Source organism: Protopterus annectens, chromosome 4.part0 (assembly GCF_019279795.1).
Source record: "Protopterus annectens isolate FY-2018-M chromosome 4.part0, PAN1.0, whole genome shotgun sequence".
Lineage (NCBI taxonomy): Eukaryota > Metazoa > Chordata > Ceratodontiformes > Protopteridae > Protopterus > Protopterus annectens.
The window spans coordinates 193,265,614-193,293,463 of record NC_056733.1 but is presented as its reverse complement, the minus strand read 5'-3'; the positions used below and the strand labels follow the sequence as shown (position 1 = coordinate 193,293,463).

At 43.6% G+C, this 27,850-nt stretch overlaps 1 protein-coding gene across 2 annotated transcripts in view; it reads left to right on the top strand.

The window, feature by feature from the left end:
- Positions 1-27,850, top strand: part of ARL16 (ADP ribosylation factor like GTPase 16) — a 533,664-nt gene that overhangs the window by 215,515 nt on the left and 290,299 nt on the right. For both annotated transcript variants that reach the window (XM_044068195.1, XM_044068196.1), the window contains exon 3: positions 18,522-18,638. In XM_044068195.1, the coding sequence (XP_043924130.1) occupies positions 18,522-18,638 (117 nt within the window). The remainder of the gene's footprint in view (positions 1-18,521; positions 18,639-27,850) is intronic.

Genomic DNA, 27,850 nt, shown 5'->3' with positions numbered 1-27,850 from the left:
ATTCCCAGTCTAGGGGTAGGTCTAGGCGTGGTAGGGGCAGAGCTCAAGGTTCTTTTAGGCCTAGAACAGGAGTTCACCTGCTCAGTCTTCTGGTGAGGGCAGGGGTCAGTCCTTTCGTAAACAGACCCAATGACCTGCCTTTTCAGCTGCCAGAATCTTCTCGTCTGGCAGCACCTTTGGGAGGAAGGTTGGCACTTTTCAAAGAAAACTGGAGTTTAATTACCCAAGACAGATGGGTATTGGATATCATTCACCACGGTTACAGGTTTTATTTCCATACCTTGCCTCCTTTCAAAGGCATGCCAGACATTCCTCCTCAACAAAGGAAAGAGGCTCACAAGCAAATTTCTCTGTTGCTCCAAATAGGGGCCATTCAGCCGGTTCCTGTGCCAGAAAGGGGCCTAGGATTTTATTCTCGCCTGTTCCTAGTACCAAAAAGGGGAACACGTGGAGACCAATTTTGGATCTGTCTATCCTCAACACTTATCTGGACATTCCCAAGTTCAAAATGTTGACGTTACAACAGCTTTTACCTCTGCTGGGCAAAGATCACTGGATGGTAACTTTGGATCTCAAGGAAGCTTACCTTCATGTTCCTATCAGACTAATTTGCAGGAAGTATCTGCGTTTCGAGCTGGGAATTCTCATTATCAGTTCTCTGCATTGCCCTTTGGCTTATCTACTGCCCAGAGTATTCACAAAGGTTCTGGCTCCAGTGATAGCTTTCTTCAGGCTAAAAGGAATACAAATCTATCCTTATTTGGACGATTGCCTGATTCTGGCTCAAGGAAGGGACGTGCTTCTTCAGCATTTGGAATATGTGATAGCAGTGCTAAGATGCCTAGGGTATTCTGTGAGCGAAATAAAGTCCAGGCTAGTACCCTCTCAAGACATGTGCTTTCTGGGTGTGAGACTGAATACAGCAACCCAGATGGCGTTCTTAACCCCGGACAAACAAAAGAATCTTTCTCTTTACTTCCATCAACTATCTCATCAGTCCGGGCTGACTGCAAGGACAGTCCTTCAAGCCTTAGGGTTCATGGCATCTTGTATTCTGGTACTTCCCAATGCCAAACTGCATATGAGGAAGCTACAATGGTATCTCAAAAATGTATGGACACAGCACTGCCAGGATTTGGACACTGTCATTCAAATAATACCTTGCATTCAAAAGGAATTTGTGTGGTGGGCTCAGGAATGTCACCTAAACAAGGGACTCTCTGTGACCCGGCCAGAGGCGAGTCAGATTCTAACGACAGATGCCTCAGACACAGCTTGGGGAGCTCATCTGAATGGAAAGTGGATACAAGACAAGTGGCCTGCCAGACTGCAGCATCTACATATCAACATGAAGGAGATGTTAGCAGTCCAGTTTGCATTACTGGCTTTCAAGGATTTACTTCTTCCAGGGCAGGTGTTGATTCTAACAGACAACACAACTGTCATGTGGTGCATCAACAAACAAGGGGGAACACATTCTTATCCTCTATGCAGGCAAGCAATGATTTTGTGGGAGACTGCGTTAAGCTTGCAACTGAATCTTCAAGCAAGGTTTCTGCCAGGAGCACAGAACTCCTTAGCAGATGTGTTAAGCAGGCAAATCATGGATCCCCACGAGTGGAAACTGGATCTTCATGTATTTCAGACATTGACAGTGTCATGGGGAACTCCAGACATAGATCTGTTCGCTTCTCCACTGAACCACCAACTGCCAAAGTTTTGCACGAAAAGGTTTCATCACACAGCCTGGAAAGTGGATGTTCTTTCTTTCAGTTGGGAAAATCTTCATGTGTATGCCTTTCCACCTCTGCCTCTCCTCCCAAAGGTACTCCTAAAGGTCAGACAAGACAAGCCAAGGATGATTTTAATAGCTCCAGATTGGCCTCGGCAGCACTGGTACCCATTGCTGAGGAGTCTGGTAAGGAAGCCTCCATGGCCCTTACCTTTGATTCCACACCTATTGTCTCAGAAGGACGGGCATCTACTCAATGTCAAGCTTCACTCTCTTCATCTAACAGCCTGGTATATTCTGTTTTGAACCATAGCAGGTCTCAGCTTCCTCAAGTTTTGAATGTGATTATGGAAGCCAGAAGACCTAGTACAAGGAAAGTGTACGCAGGAAAATGGAAGAGATTTTTATTTTGGTGTGCAGCAAAGGATTTGGATGTTTCTGAGCCAAATTTGAGTGTGGCTCTTCAATATCTTACTGAGTTATTGGACAAAGGTTTGTCTTTCTCTTCCATTAAGATTCATGCTGCAGCAATTTCAGCTCACTATGATTGTGACCCACCATTGTTTTCTCATCCTTTGTTCAAGCAATTTCTTAGAGGGGCAAAGAATATAAGACCCCACGTAGAGCTCCTACTCCTGCTTGGGACCTCAATTTTGTGTTGGAGAAACTCACTCTACAACCTTTTGAGCCTGCAGCTACTGCTGAATTGAAATATTTGTCATGGAAGACTGCTTTTTTTGTTAGCCATTACCTCTGCAAGAAGGGTGTCTGAATTGCAGGCCCTTATGGCGGTTGAGCCTTTCCTGATTTTTCATAAGGATAGGGTATCTTTATGTACTAATCCTTCCTTTATGCCTAAAGTGGTTTCTAGTGTGGCTTTAAACCAAACTATTCATTTGCCTACCTTTTATGCAAATCCCCAAAATAAGAGGGAAAAGATTTTGCACACCTTAGATGTACACAGGCAATTACGTTATTATTTAAGCAGGACTAAGGATTTTAGGCAGTCTCAGCAGTTGTTTGTTTCTTTTGCTTTGAGTTCTCAGGGTAAGCCTGTGTCAAAACAAACTATTTCTAAGTGGATTGGGTTTTGCATTACTTTCTGTTACTCCCATCATGGCAAGGAGATTCCAGCTGGGATTAGGCCTCATTCCACTAGGGCTACTGCCACTTCAACAGCATTTCTAAGGGGGGTGGCAACTAAGGATATTTTGGAGGCAGCTACTTGGAGTTCAGTGCATACCTTCTCTAAGCATTACCACCTTCCTCTCTACTCTAAATCTAGGGCTGGTTTTGCCACTGCTATTTTACAGGGCATGTTGTCAGCTCCTGCTTCTTTGTGATTTGCCATCCTCCCTTACCTCTGCTTTGGGATTCTACCCAAGTGTCAGGACTGCAGCAATGTGAGATGAAGAACATAGTACAGTTTTGTACCTACCATAAATGTAGATGTTCGAAGATCCACATTGCTGCAGTCATTTACCTCCCTCCTTCCCTCTGTGTTTAGGGGTGGTTGTGTGGGTGGGATTGTACCTTTCTGACTTTGTGTATATTGTACATATATTTGGTACAGGGGTGTTTGGTGTGTTGTTGTTTTTTGGTTTGGCCTTATCTTTTTAGGGTCTTCTGACATCTGGGGCAAGAAAAGACTGAGGAAATGACGTCGGTCATGCGCATTTGTACCCTGGCGTCCTGACGTCAGACTAATGCGCCTTGACCGACGTCAGCCTTATACTTTGGTATTCGGGCCGACTGGGACAGCGGACTACCCAAGTGTCAGGACTGCAGCAATGTGGATCTTCGAACATCTACATTTATGGTAGGTACAAAACTGTACTTTTCCACCAGTCCTTCTGTTGACAAAGATGGAAAGGTATTGCCCAAATTTGGTAAGAAAATAAATATATCTGAAGTTCTCAATTTTCATTCGTTCCTCAACAGTTGGGTTCGGATGCGACCCTGCTGCTTTTTATAGCTCATGGCAACTGGAAACTCTTGAACTTCTCCCTTACCCATAATGCTTTAGTGCCCTACCATACCTCAGATCTCGTTTGCTGCTTTCACATATGGATGTGGTCACTGTGAGCTGTTGAGTGTTTGTGTTTTCTCGGATAAGTAAATAGTCTGATTATTCTTTTTCACTATTTGTATCCTTTTTTTACTATATACATTTATTCCTTCCTTATCCTACATTTTACTTAGTGTAATTTAATTGCCATTGTTGGTAATTTTTTCTCCTGTTTTTTCTTTCTTTTCTTTCTATAGTAAAAAAAATTCTTAGTATTATATTACCTTGTTTTAAGATGGCTGAAAAACCTTTTTTTTTTCAAAAATGCAAAGAGAGTGCACATAAGATCAGTTTGTTGGATGCTTATAACTCTTGCGTTTATTGCTTGGCCTGGCATGCTTAAAGGTGTCCTGTACCATTTGCAAAGTATTTAATCCACAGGCATTAGTTGATCGAAAAAATAAACTTATTGAAAGGTGTTCTGCCTACATCCTTCTCAGAATCATTATCTGGAGCTCAAACCTCCAAGTCGGACAGGAGTCCAGAAAGCAGACAGCCTCTTCTGGATCCTCCACTCCATCTCCTGATCCTGCCATGGGGCCAGCCCATAAAGTATTGAAACAATTGGATCCGAAAACTTGGTCTTTGGATCCGTCTGCATCTGCCCGGTCTTTTTCATCGGATCAAATACCTTTGGATCCAAAACCACTCCCTCAGACCTGGTTTGCGTCCTCTCTGGACCCTGTTCCTTCCAGGCTGCCATCACCTTTTTTTGAGAGACACCATCATTCTAGGTCTCCTTCAGTGGCCTCTTCTCGTATTTTCTAGGAGCCTGACAGAAACGGATGTGGATGGAATAATGAGAAAGTTTCTGTTCGCACAGATTCAGATGGGAGTTCTCCAAGCCCCTACCCCTTCAGGTCCAGAGACCTTTACCAGTGCTACGCCACCTATCTTGGCTCATTCTCTGATATGACCCTTTGCTTCAGAGACTTTGGATCTGTCTTTTGAGACAGTCTGTATTGCATCCAAAGACTGTTGCATGTTTGGCGCATACATTCTCTGATTGCATCTGCTCCAAGTATGTCAGAGCCAGATGACTCTCGGAGCCGTAGCATTGTCAGATCTGAGATGTTAGAATCTGTTCTGAAGTTGTTGGAGCCATCTCTGCCCCTCAGAGCCTCAGCATTGGACAGCTCCGCTCTGACCTCTGCCTTGGGTGGACTGCCTTCAGGTCAGAGGGAACCCACTGTCTAAAAGCATGACTTCTCAGCCCGGTTGGCCTCCTTCCCAGAGCTTTCTGCCTTTGAGGTGGTGGAGAGTGTGTTCTGTACTTAGAGGATGGACGATTCCACCCCTTTGGATCTTCCTTTTGCATCTCGTATATCTTTGTGCTTTGAGCCTCAAAAATGTACTCCACAGGTACAGCCAGTCCAAAGTCTTCAGTCTACCCAGCAGGGTATACTTATATCTTCTGATACTTCTCCGGAACATCCCGCCAAGGAAATCCCTAGGAAGATTAAGTGCAAGAGGAGGCACTTACATTCTCCTCAAGAGTCTGACACAGAATATACCGATTTTGATGAGGGGGAATGATCCCCAAGATCACCACTTGATGACGCCTCCTTTGGAGACATCATGGAGATACTTAAGCAAAAGGGGGATTGGTCTATCGATAACCCTTCCTAAGAGGAAACATTATTCCTGGAAGCCTTTGGTTCTGTCTCATTTACCTCCTGGGTGACTCCGCCTGCTGATGAGCTCATTGATTTGATCTTTTGCCAGGCATGGAAGGAATCTGACATAGTTGAGCCGGTCCCCAGGAGACCAGACATGATCTGATTCCTGGCACCACTGAAAGGAAGAGAATTTTGGAGCAAAGGAGTACCAGTAGATGCCATGGTCATAGCATCAGCCACAAAGAAGGAATTTGCAGAACAGAGTTCATCTGTCCATCCCCCTAACAGGAAGTCTAGGGCATTGGACAAATTTGAGAAGCATGTATATGCTTCAGCAACCTTTGCACTCAGGTCAGTGAATTATTTGGCACCCTTTACCAGACTTCAGAGGGACTTCATTAAAGAACTTTCCAAATCCCTCTCTGAGACCATTACTTCTGAGGCACAGAGCTCTGTCCCCTCACAGTTGACTACCCTAAAATCCATCTCAAATTCATCCATGAGGCTCATTTCACTTGCAGCTGAATGTACCTCACAGGTACTGGGTTCAGGCATTTCCATTAGGAGACATGCCTGAATGTGCCTGTGTGATTTCAGAGTCCTTTAAGTCGTCCTTTGACGGATGTTCTTTGCTTGATCCTAAAGTGAAAGACATGCTCTCCATGTGTGAGCAAGATGTTAAGACCATGCCTCCTGTGGGTGTACATTTTTAACTCTACAAAAAAACTTCTCTTGGAGTCAATGGGGAGGTCAAAAAATGTGGTTCAGAAAGTCTCAGGGTCCTTGCCATGGTCTACTTGGAGATGGTTCCCCCAGGGGCAGAGAGGGGAACTCTAACAGAAAACATCACCCATGCGTCAGGGGAGGCTCGCAGAACCAGGGATGCAGAGATACCTTCTCTGACAGACCCTGCTAGTGCTCCTGAAAGGAGCCCCACTTGCCCACCTCTGGAGGCAATTGGGGGTCATCTATCCCAGCACCAGAGTGCCTGGCTCGACATTACAAAAGATACATGGGTGCAGTGGATTATTTCCAGAGGTTATATAGTACCCTTTTTTACCCCTGTTAACACTAAAGAAAATCCCCAATGTTCCACCCAGTCAGAGGAAAGCAGCAGTTCTAGAAATAAAAAAGCTGCTAGAAAGTGTTCTCCAAGAGGTCCCCTAGATCAGGAAGAGTCCAGAACTTACTCAAGATTCTTTTTAGTGCCAAAGAAAACAGGGGACTGGATACCAATTTTGGATCTTAGCGATCTGAACAAATTACAAAGTTCCAGATGCTCACAGTTCAGTCCATTTTGCCCTTCCTGCACAAGGATGACTGGATGTGCTCAACAAGTCTTCAGGATGCATACTGTCACATAAAAATGAAAAGACAATCCTTGGAGATATCTGCCTTCTGGCTGGGAGCCAGTCATTATCAATTTAGAGCCCTGCCCTTTGGTCTCACCACAGCCCCCAGGGTGTTCACCAAATGCACAGCAGTAGTAGCAGCTCACTTGAGACTGCGGGGATTTGGGGTGTTTCTGTACTTAGACAACTGGCTCATAACTGCTCTGACCAGGCATCTTCTGGTAAATGCACAAGAGTATGTACTCCAGCCTTACTCTCATGTAGGAATTGCCGTCAAATCACAACAAATCTCAGCTAGAACCATCTCAAACATTACAATTCATAGGGGTTTTGTTCAATGCGGTATCAATCACAATCTCCCTTCCCTTACCAAGGGTATAACCTATTTGATTTCAAGTCAAAAAGATAATTCAAAATTCTTGTCTATCAGCTTGATTGATTCTACAAGTCTTGGGGTCAGTGTCCACTGCGATAGTTCTGGTTACATTAGCAAGATGCCATACATGAATTCTTCAATGAACTTTAGCAACTTAGTGGTCCATGTTACACCAGTTTGTGTCTACCCAGATCAGAATAACTCAAGTACAAAAAAGTATATCTTGCTGGGGATTCGCTCAGATCAGATATTACAAGGCATTCCCTTCATTCTTCCTTAGTCCAAAGCCATAGTGACCACGGACACTTCCCAGATTGGGTGTGGGGCATTTCTTGGGAAAGCCAGTCCAAGGCACATGGTCACTCAGAGACCAACATGCATATCAGTGTCCTGGAAATGAGAGCAGTACTCCTAACATTGCAGGCCTTTCAAGGCTTACTCCCTTTCAGGACTATTGCTGTACAAGTGGACAGTATGTTAGTGGCATGGTACATCAACAAACAAGGAAGAAACAGATTTTATCCCTTGTGTCGAGAAGCGCTGAGTGTGTCAATGGGTGATCTCATCCAATCAATTTCTGATAGTAATGCACATTCTGGGGAAATCCACAGTGATAGACAAATTTAGTAGGTCCATTTTGTTGCCTCACGAGTAGTCTCTCAACATGAACGTTGTGGAAAAGATATTCCACCAGTGGGGTAAATTTTGCTGCAGCCTCTTTGCATGTCCCTTCAACAAGTGCAGCAGGTTCTTTGCCCTAATTCCCCTGCTGGCGGAATCACTGAGAGAATCTGTCCTCCACGATTGGTCCGCTGGTCTCCTTTGTGTTTACTCTAATCCCCAAGTCTCTCCAGAAAGCATTCTTCAATTGAAGAGAAATGTCATCTCCATTGCCCCTTATTGCCCTCATCAGATTTGGCTCCCCTTCCTTTGGCCTCATCTAGTTCACCCTCCATGGATTCTGGATCCAGTTCCAGACTTCCTTTGTCATCCGTCAGATGTGATTCATCTGGACATTTTAGGCCTAAAGCTGACTGCATGGTTTCTCCACTTCCATTGATAGGTAAACAACCTAGGCTGTCCTCCCCTGTCCATCACATTCTTTTATCTTGCCATAAAGCTTCCACTAGGAAGATTTCCAGAAGTAAACAGAAAAGATTTGTGATGTTAAGTTGTCTATCTTGCCTTCATTCTTGCTGGATGGGTTCGGAGCCGATATTCGGCTCCGACTCGGCCACTCTAAAAGCTCGAGAGCTAGTTCCGCCGGCTCGAGGCTCCCCTATATCCCACAATGCTAGGCGGTAACTCCCCAGATCTCATTTGCCGCTACAGCAATCGAGGTGCTTTTTCAACCGGCTCGTCAGGTTAGTTGAAATATTGAGTTGTATCTTAGATAGACCCCCTTTTTAAGTTAGCTTTCCTCATAGTTTTCAAAGTTAAGTAGTTTACTCCCCTTTATAGTCAAGTTTCCCCAGTTTTTTTCCTAAACTTGCTAATTTTATTCCCTTGGGCTTTAGGCCCATTCTCTCCCTACCTTAGTAGTTGGAGTGGCTGTGTTTTGTAGGGTCTTAATTTTAAGTTAATTACTAATTTTTAATTTAAAAATATTGCAAGTGTAATCAGTGTGTGTGTGTGTGTGTTTGTGGTTACACTTTGACTTCTTTTTTGGACATGTCCAAAGAATCGAAGGTCTCAGGCTTCAAGAAGTGTGACTCGTGCTGTCAGAAGATGTCTCTGACAGACGGTCACACTTCTTGTGTATACTGCCTGGGGCCTTTGCACCTGCAGGACTCATGTGCTGTTTGCCATGGCTTCAGCCCTAGAGTCCTGCAGGAGCACAAAAATAAACTCATTTTAAGGGGTTTATTGAAGCCTGAGGGTCCCTCGACTCAATCCTCGGGGAAACCCTCTAAGCCTTCCAGACCTTTGGCTCCAGTCTCTGAGCCGTCTTCTGGGGGTCCAAAGGCTGTTCGAACATCGGCTCCGTCCGGAGACGATGAATCTCAAACGCATGCCCCTACTATTTCCTCGGCTCCGGCCGGAGCCAAGGAAAACATAACTGAGTCGGCTCCGATCAAATTGTCGGAACCGACATCCAGGAAAAGGTCCCGATCTCCATCTATCGGCTCCGTTCATTCGGCTCCAGCATCACCTTTGCTGTCTGAACAGAGCCATAGATCTCACTCCTCTAGGTCTTCCAGACTATCGGATCATGACCTTCAGAGAGTAGTGAGTCAACTTCTTAAGTCCGAGGCACTGGTCTAGATGCTTCAAAGTCCGGCTCAACAGTCGAGAACTATTCCCATTACTCAAAATGTTCCTCCTCTGACTCTTCTAAGTTCGGAGCCGGGGTGGCTTGGACCCGAGAATGTGGTGGCGTCGGAACCGATACCTTTGTCTTCGGTGCCGTCGTCTGCTCTGATGTCTTCCTTGGAAGAATCTCGGCGCCGGACTTCCCTCGTCGGCTCCGAGGGGGCGAGTGGCATCGGACCCTTGTCTGACCCCGCTCTCCCTCTCGGTGCTTCAGCGCTGGTGAGTTCGGCTCCGACATCGGCCTCGGAGCCATCACTGTCGGTGCCGGGGGAGGTCTTCAGCTTTTCGGAGCGGAGACCTCCAGCTCTGCCTGACGGGGGTGCCTTCGAGGTCATGAGGAGCGTGTTAGAACCAGGTTCAACTCCACAGTCGGCTCCTTCCGCCCCTCCCTCCACGGTACCTCCGGTGATTTCTACTCACTCTCTCATCCCCGACCATAGAGAGCCAGCTCCTCAAGTTTCCCCAGTGGGGATCTCCTCCTCTTCCGAGGCCTCTCCTGACCCGGCAGGAGAGCCCCCTAGGAAGAGGCAGTGCAAGAGGAAGCACATTGACTCCCCTGAGTCTGTCACCTCTGACACTGATTTAGAGGATTCTGAAGGTTCCCCTCATTCCCCCTCTGAAGATGTCTCCTTTGCAGACATCCTCGAAATCTTAAAACAGAGGGGGAATTGGCCAGCCCTCAACCCTTCAGAGGATGAATCTGTGTATCTTGAGGCATTTGGCTCTCGCCCTTCCACCTCCTGGGTGTCCCCTCCCTTTGACCCCCTTATGCAAGTGGTGGCAAAGAAGGCCTGGGCGGCTCCTGACTCAGTGGAACCCATCCCCAGAAGACCATCAAAATTTATCACTGCCCCCAAGGACAAGGAATTTTTAACCAAAGGCGTCTCTGTTGATGCTATGGTGGTGGCTGTGGCCACCAAGAAGGAGTTAGCTGATCCTTCGGTGCCTGTTCATCCTCCTAACAAGGAGTCTAGGTCGATGGACAGGTACGGGAAGCGGATGTTCTCGTCAGCGACCTTTACTATGCGCTCGCTGAATTACCTGTGTCATTTCACTCGTCTTCAGAGGGATTTGCTCAAGGAAGCAAGCGAAATGTTAAAGGACCCAACAGCTGCGGGTTTTCAGGATAGGATGAACTCTCAGCTGGCAACCCTTAATTCTATAACTAACTCCTCCATGCGCCTCCTTTCATATGCGGCGGATGGAGCAAGTAGAGCGGCAGGTACAGGTGTAGCCTTGCGTCGGCACGCCTGGATGCGGCTATGTAACTTTGCGGACCCTTTAAAGGCGTCCTTCACTAATTCCCCCTTTGATGGATCATCCCTTTTTGGTCCTCAAGTGAAGGAAACCCTGACTAGGTGCGAGACTGATGGCAAAACTCTCTCTGCCGTCGGAGTCCATTTTTCTGCTCCTTCTAGGCCTTACCCCAAAGGCCAGAAAGGGGGAAAGATGTGGTTCCGCAAACAGTCTCAGGGAGATTTGCCTGACGCACAGAGTCGATTCCCCTCTAGAGGCAGAGGGGGGAACAATAATGGTAGACGCCGTCCTAGAGGCAGAGGGGGCCCGCAGAATCAGGGCAGTCGAGAATCCTTTTCCAACAAGCCCTTTCAGCATCCCTGAGGTGTTGCCCGACTGTCCACCTTCGGAGGCAGTCAGGGGAAGATTATCGCTGTACCCAGAAGCCTGGCTATCCCTAACTCAAAACAAGTGGGTACAGTCTGTCATTTCCGAAGGCTACAGAATCCCATTCCTTTTCATTCCGAAGCAATCCAAAAAAATCTCTAACAGACGTTCCACCCAGTCAAAGGGAGCAAGCAGCATTAGAAATTTCAAAGCTGCTCGCAAAAAGAGCCATTCAACCAGTTCCAGCAGACCAAATAGGATCCGGAATCTACTCCAAATTCTTTTTGGTTCCAAAGAAAACAGGGGACTGGAGACCCATTTTGGATCTCAGCAACTTGAACAAGTTTGTCAAGAAAACAAAGTTCCGGATGGTCACGCTGCTGTCCATTCTACCCCTTTTGGGGCGGGACAACTGGATGTGCTCGATAGATCTCCAGGATGCGTACTATCACATCAGAATGAGTCGACGCTCCAGGAGGTTCCTCCGCTTCAGGCTGTGAACCAGTCATTTCCAATTCAGAGCCCTGCCCTTTGGTCTCACTACAGCCCCCCCGAGTGTTTACCAAATGCATGGCAGTGGTCGCCTCTCATCTGAGACGACAAGGATTCCAGGTGTTTCCTTATTTAGACGACTGGCTCCTTACAGCCCCCACCAAGCATCTTTTGCTTCTTGCCAGAGACTACACCTTTCACACATGTCAGACACTAGGCATTTCAATAAATTACGAAAAGTCTGTCTTGTCGCCCTGTTGTGTTATTACCTTTATAGGCGCAAATCTAGACACAGTCAACATGTCAGCCAGACTCACAGAGCAGAGAATAGCAGACATACACAGACAGGTCTCTCTTGTCTTGCAGAGCAACAAAGTCAAAGCCAGATTGATCCTGAAGGTTTTAGGGATTATGGCGGCGGCCATCCCTCTTCTACCATTAGCTCGCTTCCATATGAGAATTTTACAATGGATGCTCTTCACACAATGGTCTTTCCAATGACTTCCAATGTCCCATCCTATTCGGATAACTCAATCGTGCAAGAATCATCTCTCTTGGTGGATCACATCTCCCCAGCTCCACCTAGGGAGACCTTTCGTCCCTTCCCCTCCGGTTGCTACAGTGACAACGGACACCTCCCTGATTGGGTGGGGGGGGGCATTACCAGGGCAGGACGGTCCAAGGCATGTGGCAACCTTTCGAGTGCCACTTGCACATAAATGTCCTAGAGATGAGAGCAGTGCTTCTAGCGTTGCAAGCCTTACAAGACTCTCTTCCCAAGGGAACTATAGCAATTCAGACAGACAATATGTCTGTAGTGTGGTACATCAACAAACAAGGCGGAACCAGATCTTACCCCCTATGTCGAGAGTTACTCAGACTGTGGCAATGGGCGATTTCTTCTCAGCGGTTTCTGTTAGCAACGCACATTCCCGGGAAGTCCAATGTGATTGCGGACAAATTGAGCAGAGCTATTCTCATGCCTCACGAGTGGTCTCTGAAGAATTCAGTGTTGGAGAAAGTTTTTCGAAAGTGGGGCCGGCCTTGCTGTGACCTTTTCGCTACTCCCCAAAACAGCAAGTGCGACGATTTTTCACCCTCTTTCCCCAACCAGGCCACCCCAGCAGAGACGCTCTAGTACACTATTGACCCCGGGGACTTCTGTATGCTTTTCCTCCCTTCCCACTGATATCTCAGCTAATACAGAAAGCCATCGCTCAGAAAGCTTCCATGATCCTCATTGCCCCTTACTGGCCTCGACAGATTTGGTTCCCATTTCTCCACCGTTATCTGTTGGAGCAACCTTGGCATCTGGACCCAGTTCCAGACCTCTTGATCCATCAGTCGGGTCAGTTGCACCACTCCCTCCCTTCTCTGAACCTCACAGCGTGGTTCCTCCAATTCCAACTCTAGCCAGGCTTCCTCTGATATCTCAGTTAGAGATATTTTGATAGCCTCTCATAAGTCTTCCACTCGGAAGATTTATCATAGCAAGTGGAAACGTTTTTCCTATTGGGCGCAGTCAAAGAATATAGATCCTTTCACTGCTTCCATTCAATCAGTTCTAGACTTTCTAGCCGAACTTTTCCACTCAGGTTCGTCCCTGTCTACCATCAAAGTTCAGTTGGCAGCAATTTCGAACTTTCATGTTGGAGTCTCAGAGTCCTCCATTATGTCTCACAAACTCTGCAAAGCCTTTTTAAAGGGAGTTTTTCTCCTCAAACCACCAATCAGGGATCCTCCTCCTCAATGGGATCTCAACTTGGCTCTGGCGTCCTTAATTCTTCCCCCCTTTGAACCTGCGGCTTCATGTTCAATAAAGTTACTATCTTGGAAAACACTCTTTTTAGTAGCTATCACTTCAGCTAGAAGAGTCTCTGAACTCCATGCTCTGTGTAGTCGACCCCCTTATCTTGTGTTTCATAAGGATAGGGTGTCCTTACGTACTAACCCATCCTTTTTGCCCAAGGTAACTTCACTGGCAAATTTGAATCAAACCATTGAACTTCCTGTGTTCTTTCCTAATTATTCCAATAGGTCAGAACAAAAGTTACACTTTTTAGATGTTCATCGCCAACTTAGGTACTATTTAGACAGGACCAAACAATTCAGGAAGTCTGATCAACTGTTTGTTTCTTATGCAGAAGGTAGAATGGGCCTTCCAATTTCTAAAGTATCTCTCTCTAGATGGCTTACTTTGTTGATTACCCTTGTGTATGAGATCAGACATCAACAATTGCCATCCAAACCTAGGGCTCATTCAACTAGAGCTTTATCCACTTCTATAGCTTTCCAAGATAGGCTGCCTATTGATTCGATTTGTTCTGCAGCTACTTGGGCTTCTCCCCATACCTTCATTTCTCATTATAAGTTGGACTTGGCCTCTAGAGACCGAGCCAACTTTGGTTCCACTGTACTCAAGAGTCTGTTCTGATAGGCCACCCGGGATAAGGTGCTAGGGACGCGGTCCCATCCAGCAAGAATGAAGGCGAGATAGACAACTTAACATTTAGAAGTTATGTACCTGCCATAACGTTCCATGTTAGTTGTCTTCTTCTCGCCTTCTTTCTTGCGTCCCACCCTCCTTCCCCCTAGCCTGGACAGACCTAGAGGAGTTTTCTTTTGTTCCTTTTATGGAATTTCCTTGCTGGGCCTAGCTTTCAAACGAGATCTGAGGAGTTACCGCCTAGCATTGTGGGACATAGGGGAGCCTCGAGCCGGTGGAACTAGCTCTCGAGCTTTTAGAGTGGCCGAGTCGGAGCTGAGGATTGGCTCCGAACCCATCCAGCAGGAAAGAAGGCGAGAAGAAGACAACTAACATGGAACGTTATGGTAGGTACATAACTTCTAATTTTGGACACAACAGAAAGGCACTGACCCTTTTTCACACCAGTACATACAGTTCTTGAGTTTTTCATTGCAGTTTTTAATGGAGGGGCTCGATCCTCGACTATTAAATTACAACTAGCTGCCATTTCTCATTTTCATATAGGTGTTAATAATTCCACCTTAGCTTCTTCAAAACTTTGTAGGGCTTTTAAAAGAGGTACCTTTCTTCTGAGACCCCCTTTTAAAGATCCAACTCTGCCATGGGATTTTAATTTAGTTTTACAAGCTTTGACACAATCTCTATTTGAACCATCAAAGTGTGAACTAAAATTTTTAACCTGGAAAACTATCTTTTTGGTAGCTATAACCTCTGCTTGAAATGTCTCTGAACTTAAAACCTTGTCTTCTAACCCTCCTTATTTAATTTTCCATCGAGGTAGGGGAGCATTATGAACCAACCCATCCTCTTTTCCTAAGGCGGTGTCAGAATCCAACATCAACCAATCTATTGAACTTCCAGTTTTCTTTCCAAATTTCACAAACAAAGGAGAATACATATTCCATTTGTTGGATGTTCACAGACATCTATTTTTCTATTTGCACAGAGCAAAGAATTTCAGAAAAACAGATCAAATATTTGTCTCCCTTGCAGAATCAAACTTTAGCTGAATGGTTAACTGATTGCATTTTCTTTATCTATAACAGTTTGGGTTTGTCTTTGCCAAAACCTTTGAAAGAACCAGGTCCATGGCAACTTCATCAGTATTTTTATCCAGTTCTTCCATGGATGATATATGTGCAGCTGCACCTTGGGCTAATCCTCATACCTTTATTACTCATTACAAATTAGATCTGGTCTCAAGAGAAAGAGCGCCTTTGTCTCAACAGTGCTCTGGAATATCCTTCGTTAGAGTCCATTCGGGCATTCAGGTACCTGGGAACTCAGTCCCAGTTTTTGAAGAATGAATGAAAATTGACAGCATCAGATAAAGAAGTTATGTACTCACCATAATGTTCCATTTGTGTTGTCCATTTTCATTCCTCCTGAACTAACCTCTCTCTGACCCCTACCATTGGGTTTGTGACTTTTGGAAGAACAAAAAGATAATAAAGGAACCAATGTTCCTGCTTTTGTGTTTTCATTTTATAATTGTTTCTAATTTTCTATGAAGCTAAAAGTCCAGCAGATCTGAGGTATGGTAGAGGACTAGAGCATTATGGGTAAGGGAGGTGCTTGAGAGTTTCCAGTAGTCACTAGCTGTAAAAAGCAGCTGATTCAGATCTGAACACAATTGTTGAGGAAGAATGAAAATGGGCAACATAAATGGAACATTATGGTGAGTACATAACTTCTTTTTTCTTCTACCACTTTGACATATAGGCTTCTTAACTATCAGGCATATATGTGGAAGTTTCTTTTGTATTGTGCAGACAGTTTGAGGGAATTATCTGCTACACTACTTTTTTTTTTGGATGGTAGTTCGTTTTAATACCATTGTTTCTAACATTTCTCAAGTATCAAAACATGCCTTAAAGAATGTGTATGACTGTGTATATACTGTGTCTAAGGCCACTACTACAGTGCTAAGGAGATATGCCTGGGCATGTAAACAGACGTTTTCTGATGTCAAGTCTGAAATTTTAAATTCAGCATTAGATAGGGAGGTTTTGTTTTGGCTTATCTGCTTCTCAGTTCCTCAAATTATTTGATGAAATAAGGATATTAATCAATGGAGTCAATCAACTAAATCCTGTTTTCCTTTTGAAAATCAGAACAAAAACCCTAAATTGGAAAAAAAAAAAAGATGTCAGGAGAGGGATAATAATAAACAAGGACCTTTTCCAAAGCAGAGACAGTCTAATACTATAGAATGACTATGATGGCATTGCCCCCCACCCCAGCCTGTTGAAATAAGTCCCAGAAACTGGCTTTTTACATTCCTCTTTGGTAATAGATTGTTTGGGATTCCTGGGTGCAGAAGTGGTTCAGGATGGTTGGCACTTGTTGCATATATCTTCTTTCAGGGGAGATCTTACCCATTCTCTGAAGCAAGCATTTTTTTCCCTCGGTTTTTTTCAGCACTTATCCTAGGAGATATAGAACCAGCATCAATAGATAAAATGGCAACTTATATTCCAGGCCAAAGAAGGAGCTTTTGCCAAAATTCAAGATGTTGATACTTCAGACTCTGTTATCTCTCATTCATCAAGGGAGTTTTATGGCAAACTTAGATCTAAAGGATGCTTATCACGTTCCCATAACCACAGGCTTCAGGAAATTTCTTACACAAGATTGCCTTTCTGTGTGTTTTCTAGGCACCTGTAGAAAAAAAAGAAAACTTTTTGACACAGAAGGTGGCTTTTTATCTGGAAAATTTTTCCTGAGCTTCTTCAATCAATCGCAGACTTTTGCAAGAGAACTCAAGTTCCTAGGGTTCATAGCTTCTATAATTCTCATGATTCCTCTCACAAAGTTGCATACCAGAAAAATACAGGGAGCTCCAAAAAATATGGAGCCAACATTTGCATTCTCTAGAATTTCAGATTCCAGATTTGGACTTCTTTGTAAAAAAAAAAAAAAAAAAAAAAATGCACAGGTGAAGATATCAAATAGAAACACATCCAGATGTCCCCTTCTCTCCTCGTAACCCCAGATGCCTCAGATTTTGCTTGGAGTCACAGTTTCCATGGGGATAAAGGTACAAGGCCTGTGGAATTCTTCAGACAGACCAAAATGCATAAATATCAAAGAGGTGTTGGTTGTGATTCATGCCTTGAATTCTTTTTATCATCTGTGGTCCCCAGGACCTCTACATGTAATTGCAGACAACACCACTCTTATAAGATACATAAACAAACAGGGGGCACAAGATATTACCATCTCTGCAGGCTAGCTGTGATGGCTTGGGAGTTAGATCTACAGCATTCCTTAACTCACCAAGCATCTTGCATACCATCAGAACAAAATATAGTGGCACAAGCTAAACAGAACCAGAGCAGACCCTCACAAATATAAATTGAATGAGGGTGGTCTTCTAGGAACTGATCCAGCTGTAGGGAATACTTTCAAACATATCAGTTTGCCTCCTTTCAAAACAGACAACTGAACAGATTCTACTCCTGGGCTCCTTGAAAGCAAGCCTGGAAAAGATTCATTTTCGATTACATGACTGGGAAGTATTCCTTTGTGTCCTTCCACACTTTCCATTGATATTCAGGGTAATTTTGAAGATGCAGAAGGACTCTCCAGAAATCATTGTGGTGACTCCATTTTCACCTACGCAAAATTGCTTCTTTCTTATGGAATTTGTCAAGGCTAATTACCTCAGGCTTCCTCACAGACTGATCTTACTCATACAAGACAAGGGTAGTTTGATGCACCCAAATATCAAACTTCATCTAATTGCTTTGGTGATTTAGTCTTGATACCTTTTAGGTACCTCTTTCATGAGGATGCGCAGCACATACTAAATATACAGATGTCTTTGTGAGTGTTAGCTTTGACATTTTTGTGTAATAGTGAAAAAATTGGATAACCTTTATTCTTGTGCAAGGTGTAGTTATTACTGATAACACAGAAGTGTACAAGTAAGGAAGCTTTTTTGTATTTGTGTAAGTTATGATCCTGAAAATGCTATGAAGTTTGGATGGAGTGGCATCTTAACTCATCATCGCCCTTGTTCCTCACTTATATCCATTGCCACCACCTCCATTGTGTGGAGAATTACTTATTATTCCATGAATCATTCCTTTTCAAGCATTTTTGGGGGATGGCAGCAGTGTTGCAATTTACAGAATGTCATGTTATAAACTCCTTCCCTGCTGTGTTCATACCAAGCAGTTAATTTTTGGCAAGTTCATATTCTCATTCAGTATTTGGTGAAGGGAGAAGCATAATGTTTGGTGAAGGACAAATGGCCGTTTTTCAGGTATTTCATTTGAAAATGTTTCTACATTTAGTTTTCTGACATAGATGCAGGGACTGCAGTCCTTACTTTTACTCTGCATGCTCAGCCATCAACGTTTGAATTAAGTGTGTTAGATTGTAGTACGGTGGAACAGAAGTCCTGCCTCCTGCTTGGAAAGCATTCATTACTGTTCTTTCTCCCCCATTTAGGTTGGCACCAATCTGACAGACATCATTATCAGCAAAACTAAACTGACTATCCGGGAACTTGGAGGTTGCATGGGGCCTATCTGGCCAAGTTACTACGGTGATTGCTGTTCTGTACTTGTGAGTATCAAAATACAACAAAACAATTATCTGTCACTTAAATTTTTATCTCATTCTGATTTTCATATGAGACAAGGCAGGGGGATTAGGTTTGCCCGTTTACCTGTTATCAGAGACAATGCTAGGGATTTAGACATGCACGTGAAAGCATGCAAGGGAAGTAGACATGTCCACCTGCCTACACTGTGAGCCTGCATTTGAGATTAGGCATTTCTGCTACCCTATGAGACTAGACTGGGGATTTGGAACAAATACATGCATGCAATGTGACATTTAGGGAATTAGGCATTCCTATCTGTGAAGCAAGTTAGGCATTCCTGCATGTGAGGTGAGTCTAGACTGAGGGATTAGTTACAAATGAATGTGATGTGAGAGTAGACTAGGGGATTAGACATGATTGCCTGTGATTCTAGACAATGTTGGAGATTACACAGGTCTTACTGCATTGTATAACAGGGCTTAGAGGTATTATACACTTTAGCTTGTTATATGAGACAAGACTAGGGGATTAAATGGACTTCCAAGATGACTGTACACTAACCGCTCAATTTCAGCTCTCACAATGTGAAAACAAATTCAGAAGAGGCAGCCAGTGAATTTGTCTTTTTGGGTAAATTTTAGTAACTGACTTGTAAGTGCACTTCCTAGATGCCAACAAAAAAGGAATTCAACAAACCTGAAAGAAAATCAATCACAAACGATGGGGAGAAAACACTGACTGGGAAGAATTCTGCAGCTGTTCAGCAAAAAAAGCAGTGCAAGTTCCAGCTTTGGTGCAAGACATGACTTCCAGTAACCTAAAGGAAAAATAATTCAGATGCACTCAGAGCTGATTAAAATAAATGAAACACTAAAGGAGTATATGAACTTGAACAGCAAAAATGCTGGAAAAATGGAAGAAGCTTTAAATAGATATTCATATGAGGTGATAAAAACTGCAAAAAAATCAGAGGTTGAAAAGGCTGGCTGAATATGAGACTGCTCAAGAAGAACTGCTTCAAAAATAATATAATTAGAGCACAGAGCATGTAGGATAAACCTGAGATTTTCTGCAAATCAGCAAAGCTGGAAGGAACAGACTGTATTACTTTTATGAAAGCATAAATAAGCAACTGGGCTGTTACTCCATAGCTGGAGCTGTTAATTGAAAGGGCACATTGTATGTATGCTCCAAGCCTGGCCATAGCAACGCAACCTAGATATTTTATAGTAAAGATGCAATCCTACCAAGAGAAAGAGTCGATTATGACAAAACTGTGGCAGAAGGGCAAAATAATAAAGTGGGGGACAGTAGAGTGTTTGTAAAAAATGATTACTCACTGTGCATCAGGTAGAAGAGGAGTAAATTTATTCCAGTAATCAGGTAATATTGAGAGGCGGTCATGATATTCAAGCTGCTGTATCCAGCTATTTCAGAATATTCTTTCCTGAAGGGTCAAAATAATTTTTAATGTAGAAAATGCTAAGGACGAAATACAAAAGTTTGTCTAACAAAAAAGTGAGCTATGAAACAGAAGGAGATTTGCCTCTTGTTCTTCTGGTAATGTAGCCTATAGAGAAAATGTGCCAGTGAAACATTTTCTAATGTTTCAGACGAAAATGCTTGAGAGACCCAAAAAAATCACAAGAGCTGACTAGAAGAACCATGAGTATGATAGAAATGAAGCGGAGACTGGATTTGGGAAATGGAGAACAAAAGGAAGAAAACCAGCAACTCGGAAACTGACAAATGTAGGATTACAAAGCATTAATTATATTTGTGAAATACACAGAACAAGAAAACCTGGAAATATTGGACTTTTTTGACTTTGTTAAACTTGTAGTGGACTTCAAAGCATATGCCCACCTTCATATCATTAACATTTGGAAGAATATTTAGGAGAGAGGAAGAGGAAAAGAAAGAGTTAACTGTAAGTAAAAAAAGATGTTCTTAACAGTGTAATGAATGACGTAATCTGCATGCAGTAAAGGAAAGCTTTCTCAGTTATTTTCGAGTGTGATAGTAATAATAAAATAAACATGCGCCCCTGTTTTTTTCCCCTTCTTTCTTCCTTTCTCCTTGTTCAGTTTTAAGTAATATATGTAAAATATCAGTGTAAAAAAATAAGAATAGTCTGGTCAAAGAACATAAAAAGAAAAATTGATGGGCTTTTGCTTACTCTTGTATGGGGGGATGACTAGATTAAAGCCCTTGGCTTGATCTAGTAAAAACTTAAGAAGAAGCAAATAAAAAAACACTGACTATAACAAAAAGTGTTCCTCTAACAAATGAGTGTTTGTAGAGGCAACTGTGTATCTGGTTCTCGGAATACTTATTTCTTTCATTGGCTGGGAGATAATGTTTTCTGAAAACATTCAAGTGTTTTCCCACTCTTGGAGAGGAATAAAGATAAAACAGCACTTAAGTAGAAGCATAGGCTGTATCACGCGTCTTAGCATGGATAACCTTATTTATAGGTTAATCCAAGATGTGAAGTTGTTCAATCTCGCCGTTCATTCTTCACTGATGGGTTCCGACACAGCCGACTAGCAAGCTCAAAGTTCTCCAGTAGCTCGAGACCCAACCCCTTATCCCACAATGCACTGCTGGAATTGCCTCCGATCTAGTTTGCCGCGGCAACTGCTTGGGTGAGGTGCACCTGCAAGAGTCATGCAGTATCTGTCACTCCTTTTCCACCAGAGTGCTTGCAGAAAGGAAGAGGAAGTTAATTGATAGGGGTATTATCAAACACCCTTTTTCTGAGGCATTGTCTGACCAGGATGGGGCCAGCAAATCATCCAAATCTTCTTCTGAATCTAGGTGTAAAAAAAGAAAAAGGTCAGAAAGTGTGGTGACTTCGGCTCCACTGCCTTTGGAGCCAACAGTCTGTTCTTTTCAAAACCGGGACACTGCTCTGGAACCAGTTGCCAAAAAACCTCCATCCATACTGCTCCAATCGGCTCCATCTGTTCTCTGTTCTGGAGGAGGCCAACCTGATTATTGTGGATCCCATGGAGCTGACACCTACTCCAGTATCATCGGCTCCATCTGCTCGGATGTTCTCTGCACCAACCGGGGACTGTAGAAGCCGACACTCTCCGGTCAGGTCCAGGGAGGATAGCCGCACTGACTTGGTGATGACTGTTCCTCTCGGGGCCTCTGCTCAGGTGAGCTTGGCTCCTACCTCGGGCTCGGACCCCACGGCTTTGGTGCAGGAGGAGATCGAGGCTCCATCGGATCTGTCGACTCCTCATTGGAGCCGAGGTATATTCGAATCCATGAGGCGAGTGTTGTCTCCTAAGACTTCCTCATCTCAAGGACTGGCCTCTTCTTCCCCTAAAGTGCCTGTCAGTTTCTGTCTCCTCCGGTCATCCCAAGCGTAGAGACCCTGAACCTCAGGTAGCCCCACAGGGTGCTCCCTGCTCTTCTGAGACCTCTCCAGAAGTTCCTCCTGAAGAGGTACCCAGGAAGAGATTATGCAAGAAGAGGCATTTGGACTCCCCTCAAGAGTCTCTCACATCGGACACCGACTTGGATGAATCAGAAGGGTTCCCTAGATCCCCCTCTGAGGACATCTCCTTTGTGGAGTTTCTTGAAATTCTTAGGCAGAGGGGTGATTGGCAGTCCAAGAGCCCTACTGAGGACGAGTCGGTTCTCCTGAAGGCATTCGGGTCTCAACCTTCCACCTCTTGGGTATCTCTGCCCTATGATGAGCTTATGGACATGGTCTCTCGTAGGGTGTGGGAGTCACCAGAATCTATGGAACCTGTTCCTAGGAGGCCTAATAAGTTTATTTCTGCACCTGTGGATAAGTCCTTTTTGACTAAGGGAGTCCCTGTTGATGCCATGGCGGTGGTGGCAGCAGTCACCAAAAAGGAAATGTTTGAGATTTCCTCATCTGTCCATCCTTTTAACAGAGAATTTGGATCATGGATAGATATGGGAAACGCATATTCAGTTCAGCGACTTTCTCACTCAGATCATTGAACTACTTGACACATTTTACCAGACTGCAGAGAGATCTCCTTAAGGAGTTGGGAGATACTCTTCAGGGTGCTGTAGCTACGAGTGTATATGACAAGATTTCCACTCGGCTCTCTACCATCAGTTCGATAGTCAACTCATCCATGCGTCTCGTATCTTATGCAGCTGATGGTTCGAGTAGAGCTGCAGGTACAGGAATCGCTCTTCGTAGACATGCCTGGATGCGACTCTGTTCTTTCGCGGAACCCTTCAAATCTTCCTTTACTAATACCTCATTTGACGGCTCATTTTTGTTCGGGTTAAAAGTGAAGAAGACTTTCACCAGGTGTGAGCAAGAAGGAAAGACTTTGCTGTCGGAGTCTGTTTTTACACCCCCCACTCGACCCTTTCCTAAAGGTCAGAGGGGAGGAAAGATGTGGTTCCGGAAAGCCCAAGGAGCCTTTCAAGACACATGTGGAGAGCCCTCCTCCAGAGGCAGAGGAGGAGGTTTCAATGGAAGATGCCGCCCTCGCGGCAGGGGGGTCCACAACACCAGGGTGACAGATCACTTCTCTGGTCAGTCCTACCAGCACTCCTGAAGGGAGGCCCGGCTGTCCTACTCTGGAGGCAGTCGGGTGTCTCTTGTCATTGTACCCAAAAGCCTGGCTAAATATAACAAACGACAGTTTGGTACAAAGTATCATTTCCAGAGGGTATTTCCTACCGTTCTCCACCCACCCAGTCCCTTACCGTCATCAAAATCCCGGACATTCCACCCAGTCACATGGGACAAGCAGCAATAGAGGTACGCCGATTGCTAGAAAAAAGAGTCATCCAGCCAGTCTCGGCAGACCAAGCAGGATTCGGAACTTACTCAAGATTCTTTTTGGTTCCAAAGAAAACAGGGGACTGGAGACCCATTTTGGAACTCAGCAGACTCAACCAGTTTGTGGGAAAAGAGAAGTTCCGAATGGTCATGCTAAAGTCCATACTCCCATTTCTAGGGAAGGACAATTGGATGTGCTCTATCAATCTCAAGGATGCATACTACCACATAAAGATGGCCAGGCCATCCAGAGATCACCTGTGTTTCCCACTGGGAGCCAATCATTATCAATTCTGAGCTCTGCCTTTTGGTCTCACTACAGCCCCCAGAGTGTTCACCAAGTGCATGGCAGTAGTCGCAGCTCACCTGAGGCATCTAGGATTCCAGTTGTTTCTGTATTTGGACGATTGGCTCCTTACTTCCACCATCAGGCATCAACTTCTTCAAGCGAGAGAGGCTACTCTGACACTCTGCAATCGGCTAGGCATTACAGTTAACTTCAAAAAGTCTGCCTTGTTACCATCGCAGCATATCATTTTTATAGGGACAGAATTAGATGCATCAACCACCACTCTTCGTCTTCCACCAGAAAGAATTTGTATTCTTCGCCAACACATCATGTCCCTGATATCGAAGAACAGAGCACCAGCTGCAGAGGTATTGAAAGTTCTAAGATTCCACGATTGGTCCCCGGGTCTCCTCTACGCATTTCCACCAATTCCCCTGATACCCAAATTCTTACAGAAAGCAAAGTCGCTAGGATGGACGATCATCCTTATAGCCCCTCATTGGCTTTGGTAGATTTGGTTTCCGTTTCTTTACCATCACATTCTGGAAGATCCATGTATCCTGGACCCAGTTCTGGACTTGTTGACACATCTGTCAGGGGATCTTCATCCATCCTTGCAGACATTGAAGCTAACCACTTGGCTGCTCCAATTCTCTGCATATCCAGGCTTTATAATCTTTCCCATGACACTAGTCAAATTTTGTTGGCTTTCCATAAACCTTCCACTAGAAAATTGTATCGTAGTAAGTGGAAGAGATTTTCCATTTGGGCTTCTTCCCACAACATTGATGCTTACCAAGCATCATTGTGTTCTATCTTACAATTCTTGACAGAAATCTTCAACAAAGGAGCAGTGGCTGCTACAGTGCGAGTGCAATTAGCTGCTATATCTAATTTCCATCTAGGAATCGATGGTTTGAATATTATGGCTCACCAGTTGTCTAAGGCTTTTCCAAAAGGTTCTTTTCACACGAGGCCTCCAGTGAAGACACATTACTCCCCCTGGAATTTTAATTTTATGTTATCTCGCATCATTCTTCCTCCTTTTGAGCCTGCATCATCTTGCGATCTAAAATTTCTGTCATGGAAAACTATCTTCTTAGTAGCCATCACTTCAGCCCTCTGAGTGTTACAGCTCCAAGCCCTGTCCATCACGCCCCCTTATATGGTCTTCCATACTGATAGAGTATCTCGCAGGACAAATCCATCCTTTTTGCCTAAAGTATGTTCTGAGATTAATATTAGTCAAGTCACTGAGTTGCCCGTTTTCCTCCCTAATCATACCAACAAATTGGAATATATTTTGCACAAACTCTATGTTCATAGACAACTTAGATTTTATTTAGACAGAGCAAAAGACATTAAGAAATCATATCAGCTCTTTGTGTCTTTTTCTGAGGCCAGGAAAGGTAAACCAGTTACCAAAACAACCCTAAGTGGCTATCGGATTGCATCACCTACACATATTCTTGTCATAACATGCCCTTGTCTAGTAAGGTAAAGGCTCATTCAACCAGAGCAGTTTCTACCTCTTCAGCCTTTCAAGCCAAATTACCTTTGGACAACATCTGTGCAGCAGCCACATGGTCTAAACCTCACACTTTTATAACTCATTACAAAGTGGATAAGGCCTCCAGGGACAGGGCTTCATTTGGCTGTACGGTTCTGAAGAGTGTACTTCTGTGAGCCACCCAAGATCAGGGAGCTAGGTACACTACCCATCAGTGAAGAATGAATGGCGAGATTGAACAACTTCACATAAAGAAGTTATGTACTCACCATAACATTCCATGTGAGTTGTTCCATCTCGCCTTCATTCTCACGTCCCTCCCTCCTTCCCCCTCCTGGCTGGCAGTTGACTTGGAGGCAATCTTCATCCTGGTTTTTCAATGTGTCTTCATTCCTAGGCAGAATAATTATTGTGCTTCTATATGGTACACAGCAAACAAGATCTGAGGTAATTCCAGCAGTGCATTGTGGGATAAGGGTTGGGGCTCGAGCTACTGGAGAACTTTGAGCTTGCCAGTCGGCCGTGTCGGAGCCGAGGATTGGCTCCGAACCCATCAGTGAAGAATGAAGGCAAGATGGAACAACTCACGTGGAACGTTATGGTGAGTACATAACTTCTTTTTTGTTAGTGTGGCTGTCAGTCCGGAACAGTTGTTCTTCTTAGGAGAGTTAAACTTCAATATTTGGAGATGTACATAGTTTTGTGTTTTTGAGGGCTTTCACTAAAAATGTTTTGTAAGATGTGACATAAGTATGAATGGATATAACAAAACGCAAATGTATAAAAGATTAGCCTACCAAACATTATTGTATACATGTAACACAAAAGCTGGAACTAAATATTTTTAAAAAAGCTGTTACACATAACAGGTAGGAATAATAACTTCTTTAACAACACTTTCTTCATTATCTTTAAATGTAAATGGTCTCACAGATGTATACAAAAAAGAGAGTAGTGAACTATATTAAAAATGCAGAGTGCAAATAGCTATCCTACAGGAGACACATTTGGGAAGAACTGAGTATGTGAAGTTGATAAAGAAAGGTTTTCAGGATGGTTAGTAGACTATCTGGGACAAAGGAAAAGGGCAGTACTTACAGTAATTGCAAGAGGAGCTTAAATAGTGCTAGAAGAGGATGAAAATGATAGTAGTGATATATTTGCAGTACTAAGGTGCTACTGGCAAGGGAAGAGGATTACACTGGCATGTATTTATATTCCACCGAATTGTGCTATAATGGAGCTTAAGAAAATTCTTGGAGAAATAATCTGCTTTCTGCAGGGAATATTACGTATAGGTGGGGACTGGGATGAGAAGATGTACTGGGGCAGAAGGAAAAATATAGCCAAAAGGACAGATTTTTGAAGACATTTATGAAAATATTTAGCATAGAAGATGTGAATTCAGTAGTAGGAGTCCGGAGTGAATTTACATATTATTCCCCTAGATACAAAAACTAGGCTAGCATAGACAAAACATATTTCATGGGAACATATGCATTTAATTGAAAGTTAACTATTTCAGATCACACAAATAAAAAAAATGCAAGATAATGAAATTAAAATAAGATACTAGGGCTTTCTCAACTATCTGTTGAAAAGAGAGGAATTTATGGAATGTGTAGTGGAAATTATTTGGGTGTTAGAAAAGATAGAAATTGCTTCTGGAAGTATAACTAGAGACTGGGGTAAAATTAAAGTGGAGTTTAAAATAGGGTAGAAATAAAAGAGTGTTCTGGTTAAGAAGTTAGAAGCATTATTTAGAGGGATTGACAAGGGTAAAGTTTTGCAGAATAAGGGGAATCTCACAGAACAAGAGGAGGCTCAATTGCAGAATGCTAAACAGAAAGTAAGGGATCACCTCGATAATGTGCATGAGTTTAGAAGGACTGCTGTTAAGCAACTAGTTTTTGATAACTCCAGAGCAGAAAATCTTTTAGCACAATGACCCAGGCAACAGAAAGTAAAAAGGGTTGTCGCCAAGCTTAGGGAGCCTATAACAAGGAAGATAAGAGATACTGTAGAGGTACTATAAATATTTTGGAAATTTTATGAAAATCTATATAAAGCAGAGAGATATGGAAATTTAAAAAGGTGCAAATGGAAATATTTATGGAAGAAGTAAAGATGTCAATGTTAGAGGCAGATGAGCCTCAATTACTTAACAATTATGATATGAGAAGACTAGATAAAAATGGTGATGTATAGCCCATCTACAGGAAGGTCCACAGGAATAGATGGTGTTCCTGTAGAAGTTTGGAAGTTAGGTGGGAAAAGTGATAAAGATCTGGAAGTTTTTGTTTAACAGTGTTTTAATAGGAGGAGAAGCACCAACATCCTGGAAGAAACCAGTGGTGGCTGTAATACCTAAAGAGGGTAAAGATCCAGCAGATCCAGCTTCATATAGGTCCATTTCAATTCTAAACCATGATTATAAAGTGTTCATGTCTATAATGTCTAAAAGAATGGCAAAGGTGATGTTAAAATTGATAGATATGGATCATTGGGATTTTGTAGAGGGGAGACTAACATTTAACAACATTAAGAGAATAATGATGATCCAAAGACAAGCAGAATGTAAGAAAATACCATTGTTATTGGTATATCTTGATGCAGGGAAAGCATCCAACAGAGTAAGCTGTGA